At 42.3% G+C, this 12,724-nt stretch overlaps 1 protein-coding gene across 1 annotated transcript; it reads left to right on the top strand.

The window, feature by feature from the left end:
* Window positions 1-18: 18 nt before the first annotated feature.
* On the top strand, window positions 19-11,644 carry mrpl21 (mitochondrial ribosomal protein L21). Its single transcript, XM_046857724.1, has 8 exons — window positions 19-171; window positions 5,991-6,051; window positions 7,336-7,421; window positions 8,445-8,608; window positions 8,768-8,820; window positions 9,589-9,692; window positions 11,198-11,379; window positions 11,613-11,644. The coding sequence occupies exons 1-7, from the start codon at window positions 96-98 to the stop codon at window positions 11,260-11,262; spliced, it is 609 nt and encodes a 202-aa protein (XP_046713680.1). The 5' UTR covers window positions 19-95; the 3' UTR covers window positions 11,263-11,379; window positions 11,613-11,644.
* Window positions 11,645-12,724: the final 1,080 nt, after the last annotated feature.

Raw genomic sequence — 12,724 nt, 5'->3', positions numbered from 1 at the left:
GTAACGCACGCCGGATCTCGTAGTTCTTCGCTGAGCTGCTGTAGTCCACTCCAGGTTTGTACTTCCGGTTCACGCACCGCGGGGTTACGGAAAAGATGGCGACCGGGTTGAAGAGCGGTCAGGGATTACTGCGAGCATGCCGGAGACTCGCCTGTCATACAAAACAAACACGTGAGTTGAAACATAATAAACACTTCAACTCTTGCGAGAGGTTTATTTTATTATTGTTTTTTATAATTTTCTGCTAGAATAAGGAGAATGAATTGCACAGATGAGTGGCTCACTGGGGGTCCCGTTTATTTCACCTGCTTCCAGGTGCTGCTGATGTTTATTTGTTGTTGTTTACTGTTTATTTTTTGCTATTATCCAAGTTTTTAATCATCGCTGACTTGAGTTACTAAGGGACAGAGACACGAAATTATTGGCACCTCCATAGAGACGTGACAACAACTTGAGTATCGCTTTAATGTTTAGTACTTGTACTGTGTGTGTGTGTGTGTGTGTGTGTGTGTGTGTGTGTGAGAGTGTGAGAGAGAGAGAGAGAGAGAGAGAGGCTTGATAATGGTTTATAGTTGTTATAAGTTGATCAGAAAGTGCTTTCCTAACACTAAGGAATAAAACACTCTGGAATGCACAGTCTATTACATTTATTTATTCATACTTTCATTTATTTATTCATATTTTCATTTATTCATACATTCATTTACATTTACATTTGCGGCATTTAGCAGACGCCCTTATCCAGAGCGACGTACAAACGTGCTTTAAATCTCTAGTAGTGAATAAATCTACACTGGTACGCAAGAATACAAACTCAATATAAATATAACTCGAATTCTACAAACTTGGAAAGTGCTAATTTAGGTATTTCAGGAAGAGGTAGGTCTTCAGTCGTCGCTTAAAGAAAATCAGGGACTCTGCTGTATGGACATCTAGGGGAAGTTCATTCCACCACCTCGGTGCCAGAACAGAGAAGAGCCTTGAAGTGTACTTACCTCTCATTCTGAGAGAAGGTGGTACCAGTCGAGCAGTGCTGGAGGATCTCAGACAGCGTGGTGCAGTGCGAGATGTGATGAGGTCACTGAGGTAAGATGGTGCTGGTCCATTTTTGGCCTTGTAGGCAAGCATCAGTGTTTTGAATCTGATACGTGCAGCTACTGGAAGCCAGTGAAGGGAGCGCAGCAGTGGGGTGGTGTGGGAAAACTTGGGCTGATTGAACACAAGTCGTGCAGCTGCGTTTTGGATCATTTGCAGTGGACGAATAGCGTTCAGGGGAAGACCTGCCAGCAGAGAGTTGCAGTAGTCCAGTCTTGAAATGACAAGAGACTGAACAAGCAACTGGGCAGCCTGTATGGACAGAAATGGTCGAATCCTTCGGATGTTATAGAGAAGAAATCGACAAGAACGAGCAACATTAGCGACATGTGGGAAAAAAGACAGTTCATTGTCCATAGTTACCCCAAGGTTACGAGCAGTGGCTGAAGGGAGAGCAGAGAGTCATGAAGTGTTATTTGTAGATCTTGACCTGGAGATGAATCACCTGGGATGACCAGCAGTTCTGTTTTGCTGGGGTTGAGTTTAAGTTGGTGAGCCCTCATCCATAAAGATATGTCTGACAAGCATGCTGAGATCCGAGCGGAAGCTGTGGTATCTGATGGAGGAAAGAAAAGATGAGTTGAGTGTCATCTGCATAGCAGTGATAAGAAAACCCATGTGAGGATATGACTTCACCAATGGAGTGGGTATAGAGGAGAAAAGGAGGGACCAAGTACCGAGCCTTGTGGGACACCAGTGGTGAGTCTGCATGGGGCAGATGTGGATCCCTCCATGTTACCTGGTATGAGCGACCTTCCAGGTAGGAAGCAAACCATTCCCATGCTGTTCCGCAGATACCAAGGCTCTTGAGGGTTGACAAAAGTGTCTTGTGGTTGTCTGTGTCAAATGCTGCTGAAAGGTCCAGAATTCATGCATACATGCAACCCAGCCATTGGGGTTGCACAAGCCAGTGCACTCTTAGTGCCAGTCCCAAGCCTGGATAAATTGCTATTTATGTATGTATACATACATGCATACATACATACATGCATACATACATGCATACATACATGCATACATACATACATACGTATTTAGAAACATCTATTCATAACCAACCGATTTGTTTCTTCGTCAGCATTTTTAGAGTCAGCAATTTTATTTGTTATTTTAATAATGTGAATAAATACATTTACTGAACAAAATATATATATATATATATATATATATATATATATATATATATATATATATATACACACACACAGTACAGACCAAAAGTTTGGACACACCTTCTCATTCAAAGAGTTTTCTTTATTTTCATGACTATGAAAATTGTAGATTCACACTGAAGGCATCAAAACTATGAATTAACATGTGGAATTATATACATAACAAAAAGTGTGAAACAACTGAAAAATGTCATATTCTAGGTTCTTCAAAGTAGCCACCTTTTGCTTTGATTACTGCTTTGCACACTCTTGGCATTCTCTTGATGAGCTTCAAGAGGTAGTCACCTGAAATGGTCTTCCAACAGTCTTGAAGGAGTTCCCAGAGATGCTTAGCACTTATTGGCACCTCCATAGAGACGTGACAACAACTTGAGTATCGCTTTAATGTTTAGTACTTGTACTGTGTGTGTGTGTGTGTGTGTGTGTGTGTGTGTGTGTGAGAGAGAGAGAGAGAGAGAGAGAGAGAGAGAGAGAGAGGCTTGATAATGGTTTATAGTTGTTATAAGTTGATCAGAAAGTGCTTTCCTAACACTAAGGAATAAAACACTCTGGAATGCACAGTCTATTACATTTATTTATTCATACGTTCATTTATTTATTCATATTTTCATTTATTCATACATTCATTTACATTTACATTTGCGGCATTTAGCAGACGCCCTTATCCAGAGCGACGTACAAACGTGCTTTAAATCTCTAGTAGTGAATAAATCTACACTGGTACGCAAGAATACAAACTCAATATAAATATAACTCGAATTCTACAAACTTGGAAAGTGCTAATTTAGGTATTTCAGGAAGAGGTAGGTCTTCAGTCGTCGCTTAAAGAAAATCAGGGACTCTGCTGTACGGACATCTAGGGGAAGTTCATTCCACCACCTCGGTGCCAGAACAGAGAAGAGCCTTGAAGTGTACTTACCTCTCATTCTGAGAGAAGGTGGTACCAGTCGAGCAGTGCTGGAGGATCTCAGACAGCGTGGTGCAGTGCGAGATGTGATGAGGTCACTGAGGTAAGATGGTGCTGGTCCATTTTTGGCCTTGTAGGCAAGCATCAGTGTTTTGAATCTGATACGTGCAGCTACTGGAAGCCAGTGAAGGAGCGCAGCAGTGGGGTGGTGTGGGAAAACTTGGGCTGATTGAACACAAGTCGTGCAGCTGCGTTTTGGATCATTTGCAGTGGACGAATAGCGTTCAGGGGAAGACCTGCCAGCAGAGAGTTGCAGTAGTCCAGTCTTGAAATGACAAGAGACTGAACAAGCAACTGGGCAGCCTGTATGGACAGAAATGGTCGAATCCTTCGGATGTTATAGAGAAGAAATCGACAAGAACGAGCAACATTAGCGACATGTGGGAAAAAAGACAGTTCATTGTCCATAGTTACCCCAAGGTTACGAGCAGTGGCTGAAGGGAGAGCAGAGAGTCATGAAGTGTTATTTGTAGATCTTGACCTGGAGATGAATCACCTGGGATGACCAGCAGTTCTGTTTTGCTGGGGTTGAGTTTAAGTTGGTGAGCCCTCATCCATAAAGATATGTCTGACAAGCATGCTGAGATCCGAGCGGAAGCTGTGGTATCTGATGGAGGGAAAGAAAAGATGAGTTGAGTGTCATCTGCATAGCAGTGATAAGAAAACCCATGTGAGGATATGACTTCACCAATGGAGTGGGTATAGAGGAGAAAAGGAGGGACCAAGTACCGAGCCTTGTGGGACACCAGTGGTGAGTCTGCATGGGGCAGATGTGGATCCCCTCCATGTTACCTGGTATGAGCGACCTTCCAGGTAGGAAGCAAACCATTCCCATGCTGTTCCGCAGATACCAAGGCTCTTGAGGGTTGACAAAAGTGTCTTGTGGTTGTCTGTGTCAAATGCTGCTGAAAGGTCCAGAATTCATGCATACATGCAACCCAGCCATTGGGGTTGCACAAGCCAGTGCACTCTTAGTGCCAGTCCCAAGCCTGGATAAATTGCTATTTATGTATGTATACATACATGCATACATACATACATGCATACATACATGCATACATACATGCATACATACATACATACGTATTTAGAAACATCTATTCATAACCAACCGATTTGTTTCTTCGTCAGCATTTTTAGAGTCAGCAATTTTATTTGTTATTTTAATAATGTGAATAAATACATTTACTGAACAAAATATATATATATATATATATATATATATATATATATATATATATATATATATATATACACACACACAGTACAGACCAAAAGTTTGGACACACCTTCTCATTCAAAGAGTTTTCTTTATTTTCATGACTATGAAAATTGTAGATTCACACTGAAGGCATCAAAACTATGAATTAACATGTGGAATTATATACATAACAAAAAAGTGTGAAACAACTGAAAAATGTCATATTCTAGGTTCTTCAAAGTAGCCACCTTTTGCTTTGATTACTGCTTTGCACACTCTTGGCATTCTCTTGATGAGCTTCAAGAGGTAGTCACCTGAAATGGTCTTCCAACAGTCTTGAAGGAGTTCCCAGAGATGCTTAGCACTTGTTGGCCCTTTTGCCTTCACTCTGCGGTCCAGCTCACCCCTAAACCATCTCGATTGGGTTCAGGTCCGGTGACTGTGGAGGCCAGGTCATCTGGCGCAGCACCCCATCACTCTCCTTCTTGGTCAAATAGCCCTTACACAGCCTGGAGGTGTGTTTGGGGTCATTGTCCTGTTGAAAAATAAATGATGGTCCAACTAAACGCAAACCGGATGGAATAGCATGCCGCTGCAAGATGCTGTGGTAGCCATGCTGGTTCAGTATGCCTTCAATTTTGAATAAATCCCCAACAGTGTCACCAGCAAAGCACCCCCACACCATCACACCTCCTCCTCCATGCTTCACGGTGGGAACCAGGCATGTAGAGTCCATCCGTTCACCTTTTCTGCGCCGCACAAAGACACGGTGGTTGGAACCAAAGATCTCAAATTTGGACTCATCAGACCAAAGCACAGATTTCCACTGGTCTAATGTCCATTCCTTGTGTTCTTTAGCCCAAACAAGTCTCTTCTGCTTGTTGCCTTTCTTTAGCAGTGGTTTCCTAGCAGATATTCTACCATGAAGGCCTGATTCACACAGTCTCCTCTTAACAGTTGTTGTAGAGATGTGTCTGCTGCTAGAACTCTGTGTGCCATTGACCTGGTCTCTAATCTGAGCTGCTGTTAACCTGCGATTTCTGAGGCTGGTGACTCGGATGAACTTATCCTCCGCAGCAGAGGTGACTCTTGGTCTTCCTTTCCTGGGGCGGTCCGCATGTGAGCCAGTTTCTTTGTAGCGCTTGATGGTTTTGTGACTGCACTTGGGGACACTTTCAAAATTTTCGGACTGACTGACCTTCATTTCTTAAAGTAATGATGGCCACTCGTTTTTTTGGGCATTTTCCTCCAAATGTTTTATGTCTCCTTGTCATGAGCAGCAGGTCGGGGGAAAAGTCTTCATCATAGACAAACTGCAGTAGTGGGATGGCGACGTATTGCTTATTGTTTTTTCCCCAGCACTTATTTATTGTGCGTGTGTGTGTGTGTGTGTGTGTGTGTGTGTGTGTGATATAGAGCATGAGTGAGAGATCATCAGGCTTTCTTACAGCAGACAGACAGACAGGCTTTTTTGTGCTATGGAGCCAGATCCATTCGTATTTCCGTAATGACTGTAGGTAACTTGATGAGTGTGAGTGATCTGTTTCTCTTATAGGATGTACAGTTCCTCACATCACACACTGTCAAAAGGAGAAGAGCACTGCAGTTCCCAAGAGGTAAAAAAACAACAAAAATCTTTCTTGACCTCACCCATGATTATTGTTTGAATATATTCTTCATCCTTCCTTTGGTTAGATGTGATCATATCATAGCTGTAAATTACAAATGTTAGTATGGACTTTTTCTGTCTGTGATTAGGATTGGAACAGTTAACAACATGCCACTACACAAGAATGTCCCCGACACTTTCAGTCTTTTTTAAAATGAGACTTGATCAAGTAGTGGTCACTAGATGTCCTATAGGCGATTTCAGAATCCTCAGTCTTCAGTTTTATTAGATTGTCCTGCTTTTATGGAGTAAGGACTTGTACTGATCAAGATGTCACCAGAAAAGGACGTCAAATACTTTATTCTCTTTTGTTTGATTTCCCTTCTGGTTGTTTTGTTGTGACTCTTCTACTTTTGTAAAACCTTTGCCTCTATTCTGACATGGCATCAAATCTCTACTACTGTTATTTCTACTATTACTACTAAGAATGTCTCAGATACAAGAATGAATACTTGTGTGTAGGTTTAAGATAAGCAGTGTAAAATAGATAAACAGGTACGAAAGTAAATGTATTGTATTTAAGTAGCTTTTTTGAGTATCTGTACTTTACTAAAGCATTTCCAGGAGACTTTAACCAAAGTCAAACTCTTACTTTTTTTTCAACTCCATTATGCAAAATCGGTCGTTTGTTTTTTATATACAAGCGAATAAAAACTTAACCGCTCAGTCAGGCAGCAAGCCACCCATCGGTGTAGAGCGCACAAAACACTGGTTTGAACTTGTTTCGATTGGCACTTGGTGGTTTCTACTTATCACCAACATACAGTTCAGCGTCAACAGCAAGCGGAACATTCAGAGAGGAATAAATGATGGAAGAAACTCCTGAGTCTATTTTACCACAACAATCTGTTTTGCAAGATTTTTTTTTGAAGTAGTTTTGGACTCATGATAATTTTAATAGATATCAATTAGTGTTTGACTCATTAATATCATTCTATAAATAGATCGGTGTGTTAAGAGTCTCATTGGAGTCTTTTCACATAACAGAGTTGATTAAGCAGGACATTATATAAATATAAAACCTTAATAAATCACAGTCATTTGGAAATCACATTTGAAGGCAAATAGTTTTGTACTTTGACTCAAGTGATTTTTACAGTAGTTCTTTTACTGGAGTAATATTTTATCCACTGTATTACTACTTTATCTCAAGTACATGGTTTGTGTACTTGTGGACATCTTTATGATTTAATGTCTAATCAAATGTCTTTTTTTTTCTTCCCCTCCACAGTCACGTTCCCGAGACGTCGCTATCCAGACCGCCGTGGCCTGAATTAGCACCATATAACAAAGAGGACGAAGAACAGAAACATCAAGGCACGCTAAGATCTTTTTACAATCTTTTATACATTTGTTTCCCCTTTACATGCCTGCTAAATACTGAAAACTGATCATTTACCATTTTGCCTTTTTGAACTGATTTTATAATATGTGCAAAACAGATTTAATATAAACCACAGAACGCTAACAAAATGCAGACAGTCTCAGTGACGTGGCCTCTGTGCTTCAGTGCTCGTACATGACCAACTGGTCCTCAAGATCTTTGCTTTGTTTCCTTGCGAGTAAAAACCCAAAACGCCACTGGAAGGTGAAATATCCACAGCTGGACATGCCCTTTTGTTTCACGTCCGTCTTTTTTTTTTTTTTTTGCACGTCCGCTTGAACGACCAACACACACGGACTGAATCCTTTCAGTAGATGAAGTCAAACATGATGAGAGGCTGCGAGTTTGGATGCTGCCGCTTCGGTGACCTGTGGCTCCTGGTGCGTGTCTTCTCACAAGAGTGAATAAAAACCAGCATCAGGAAATGACAAGCATTAGCCATAAGAGAGAGATCTGTCGGAAACTCGTGCATGAGAGCTGCTGGTGCTCAGACGTCTGTTTGATTCGAATCTGATGCCAATTTGAAGAAATAAAAGGCAGATCTGGGTTTCATTGGAACAGGACTCTGCTTGCCTTTAATTGTACTAATAAGCAAGATTGTGTGTGTGTGTGTGTGTGTGTGTGTGTGTGTGTGTGTCACTGTGATGTTTTGTTTCATTTCCTCACAGTCTTCACACGCTTTCTGCTAATGATCTTGAACTTGCTCCCCTGTACTGCCAAACAATATTTGAAATATTGTGAAAAGAATATATATATATATATATATATATATATATATATATATATATATATATATATATATATATATATATATATATATATATATGTGTATATGTATATTTTGCGTGAGGTCTCACACAGGTGGTGTAGGTGCAGTTTGTGTACACCGGATGGTTGACAGGTAGAAAAAGGCAGTCACTCTGTAACAGTAGCAATGCTCTGATTGTTTCCTGCAGCGGTCGTAGAGAAGGTGAACAGTCTGCTGGAGAAGCGAGAGTACGGACGCCTGTTCGCCGTCGTTCACTTCGCCAGCCGTCAGTGGAAAGTGACGAACGAAGATCTGATCCAGATTGAGAACCACATCGAGGCAGAGTGTGGAGACCGCATACTGCTGGAGAAGGTCAGATGTTTCAGCCTCTTTTTCTTTTCAAACCCTCTCTGTCTTTTGCTCTTCTATCTCTCTCTGGATATAATGTTCTCTCACTCCGTCTCTGTGTGTGTGTGTGTGTGTGTGTGTGTGTGTGTGTGTGTGTGTGTGTGTGTGTGTGTGTGTGTACAGGTGCTGCTGGTGGGAGGAGAAGATTTCACACTCATCGGAAAGCCTCTTCTCAGGTAACGTTGTTTCCTGTTCGAGTCCTGTGTGAGTGAAAGGCCTCAAACCGAGTGTGTTAAAGCGTCAAGCAGGCGTGTTCCCCATCGCGGGCGAGAGAGGGTTCGAGGAAATGGCAGCATCTTACCATCTAAAGACTATTAAAGGGTGCAGCTTGGAGCAGGAAACGAGCGATCAGGGGAAAGACTGATCAACAGAAAGGGGAAGATATTTAGACGCGCCTTTATGCCTGACAAATATTTATTAATATGCAACAATAATAAACCAGCACTAATATTTCTATCACCCGAGACATTCGATTCTGCTTCACATGCTCTGTGCACACGGACCGAACCGTCCTTTATTTATACACCACTGGTTCTTTCAAATATTCGCACGATACGTTGGGAGGTTGCCAGGATGTGCACATATCTGTTGGAGTAGCTGTGTAATGTGCCAATTGTTCTCGCAGTGTAGGATAATCAGGAGTGTGTGTGTGTGTGTGTGTGTGTGTGTGTGTGTGTGTGTGTGATTAGAACGACTAATAAACTCTAGCGCAGTAAAAGCAAATCGTTCGTTTTGCCTGAACAGATGAAGGGTCTCTGTTTGAAATATCGTGCAGTGCGTAACTGCATGAATATTTTAGCGTGAGCTTCAGTGTGCAGCAAAAAAAAGCCTCTGTTCCCTCCATTTTCACACCGTGTGTGTGTGTGTGTGTGTGTGTGTGTGTGTGTGTGTGTGTGTGTGTGTGTGTGTGTGTGTGTGTGTGTGTTTACTGTTCTCACACCCAGGCGTGATCTAGTCCGAGTTGAGGCCACCGTCGTGGAGAAGACCGAGTCCTGGCCAATGGTGCACATGGTGTTCTGGAAGAGACATCGGTTCCAGAAGAAGAGAAGTGAGTCAGGTTTAAGATCTCCGTATTGATTAATTGTGTCGTTCGTCCTACAGGTTTGAACGGGGCCTTAATGGATGGAGCTCATAACGACTCGCTCGCAGCCGCATGCATATTTTATAACCGCGCTCGTAATGGGGTGATGCGAGAGCTGGAGCCGAACGTGCAGGTTTCAGGCGTTTTAGCTGATGACCCTGTGCGAGTTCACCCACAAAACAAACCCCTCTTGTGCACTGTACTGTTTCTCACAAAGCCTAATTGAAATACAAAGGTTTTCTTTCCTCAAATTCTTTCTTATAAAGGTAAAGGTTTGGTAGTAACACGAAAAACGTTGATTTAATCCGTGCCATGGGCACTGGTTCTGATTCCACACTAATGCAGATACATTTGAAATCTAAAAACTCTCCAAACTTAAATTTTTTCAGTCGTTTCCCAAAAGTTGCTCATTCACACTGAAACGACAGAAAAACACTTGCGTCCCTGTACTGCGCTTGAGCAGAACCTAAGATGTTTCGACCTGCCGTTTATTTGCTTTCTGTCTAAATATGCGTCATTTTAATTTTAGTAATTAAAGTATTTGCTTTTATTGCAAGCCTCCAGTCAATTGGTTGTTTGTACTGAGGGCGGGACTTTAAACAGAGCCCTGCGATGGTTCATCTCGCCCATGAAGATGCCTAATCACAGGGAACTCTTGTTCTATATGCAATCAAATCTCCGCAGCGATCGACCCAACATTGTGTATAACCCGTTACGGGCACGTGCCTGGGTGTTCCATTATTCCGCAGGAGGCTTTGTAGACTCGGAGCGACTCCACGGCTTCGTTTTCTAGACTCGGCTCTTATCGTGGCTCCTGGTCCTGTCTTGAGGAATAGCGCGAATTCCTCAGCGCTCCAGCGATGCGTCTAAATTTAGTTTGCTGATTAGTTGAAAGTAAACAGGAAAACGATCTGGGATCCGGCAGGAAAAAACGATTTGCACTTCTGCACTTCCCGAGCACCGTCACCGTCAGCAGGGAAAAGGCCGAGGTTTCAGGAGCAGCGTGTGAGATTCCTGACTGTCTGCGTTTCAGACTTCGGTATTTCTGTGGGTATCTGACACCTCGCTCAGAGCGCATCCATATTAGGTATGTGCTGATAACGAGGTATACGTCATGCAGCGGTAATCGGTATGCAGTACGGAGGGTTCATGTTAATGACCAACGATCCATCATGTGTGTACATTTTTTATTTATTTAATTTTATCAAAATAGGTTTGTCGCTATTTAAAAAATGTACACTGCTACTATGGTTGGGAAAAGAAGGTAGAGTTTCACCAGCATCATCTGATACCTGTCTATTCGATTGATCGCAGTGCTGGAATTATCAATACACTGTTTGCTGAGGAAGAAGTCATTATGAGGTCCTGTACTAATTGTTGTACAGCAAATGCAATGACACACACACACACACACACACACACACCTCTGTGACCTGTTGCGAGTGAGTTTTGTTTGTGTGTTGTGTGTACAGCTATCGTCCAGCCGCAGACGGTCCTCCGGATCAACACCATCGCGGTGTCTCCCACACTCATCTGACCCCGCCTCGCTCTTCTGATTATAACCCTGACGGGTCCAGCCGTGGATTCGAGTGTAACGGAGCTCGAATGAATGTGTGTCCTTTGTTTGTAACGACTGCCATTTAATTTAATAAACATTCCCCTGCGGGGAAAATATGCTGATGATTTGTTTGTGTGTTGTGTGTACAGCTATCGTCCAGCCGCAGACGGTCCTCCGGATCAACACCATCGCGGTGTCTCCACACTCATCTGACCCCGCCTCGCTCTTCTGATTATAACCCTGACGGTCCAGCCGTGGATTCGAGTGTAACGGAGCTCGAATGAATGTGTGTCCTTTGTTTGTAACGACTGCCATTTAATTTAATAAACATTCCCCTGCGGGGGGGAAAATATGCTGATGATTTGTTTGTGTGCGTGTGTGAGGATTCATGTTTTTATATCTTCATGTGGACCAAATGGCAATTTGTTTTTATTTATTCATTTTTTTGGTCAGGGTGTGGAGCTGCTGGTCCCTGCGAGGAATCATTTTCTCTTCCTTGGAGGAGAGCTGAATGTTTAGATTTTTCGGAGGTTGTTCCGAGTTTCTAGCAGGTTGATCGTTAATTATTGATAATAATTGTTAATGCATAGCAAACCCTCTGTGTGTGTGTGTGTGTGTGTGTGTGTGTGTGTGTGGAGGGGGAGGGTAATTAATTGTTTGTGTGGACTAGATTTTCTTTACACTGACAGGTCTAGGGGTGTTTTTAGCTGTAGCAACAGCTGCATCGTCAATGACAATAATAATAATAATAATAATAATAATAATAATAATAATAGGAATAACTGTAGTAGTTGTAGTTGAATTACTTGGAAGGACCTTACAAGGATGGTAAAATCAATTTGTGTTGGTGGGTGAGAGAGAAAGAAAGAGGTGTGTGTGTGAGCGAGAAGAAGGAAAGAAGGAGAAAGTGTATGAGAGAAGAAAGTGTGTGTGAGAGAGAGAGAGAAGAAGAAGAAAGTGTGTGTGTGAGAGAGAGAGAAGAAGAAGAAAGTGTGAGAGAGAAGAAAGTGTGTGTGTGTGTGTGTGTGTGTGAGAGAGAGAGAGAAGAAGGAGAAAGTGTGTGAGAAGAAAGTGTGTGTGTGAGAGAGAGGAGAAGAAGAAGAAGAAAGTGTGTGAGAGAAGAAAGTGTGTGTGTGAGAGAGAGAAGAAGGAGAAAGTGTGTGAGAGAAGAAAGTGTGTGTGAGAGAGAGAGAAGAAGGAGAAAGTGTGTGAGAGAAGAAAGTGTGTGTGAGAGAGAGAGAGAAGGAGAAAGTGTGTGTGAGAGAGGAGAAAGGAGAAAGTGTGTGAGAGGAAAGTGTGTGTGAGAGAGAGAGAGAGAAGGAGAAAGTGTGTGTGAGAGAGGAGAAAGGAGAAAGTGTGTGAGAGGAAAGTGTGTGTGTGAGAGAGAGAAGAAGGAGAAAGTGTGTGAGAGAGGAGAAAGGAGAAAGTGTGTGTGAGAGAG

Source organism: Silurus meridionalis, chromosome 9 (assembly GCF_014805685.1).
Source record: "Silurus meridionalis isolate SWU-2019-XX chromosome 9, ASM1480568v1, whole genome shotgun sequence".
NCBI lineage: Eukaryota > Metazoa > Chordata > Actinopteri > Siluriformes > Siluridae > Silurus > Silurus meridionalis.
Note: the sequence above shows the minus strand (reverse complement) of the source record. Positions and strands in the feature narration are given on the sequence as shown.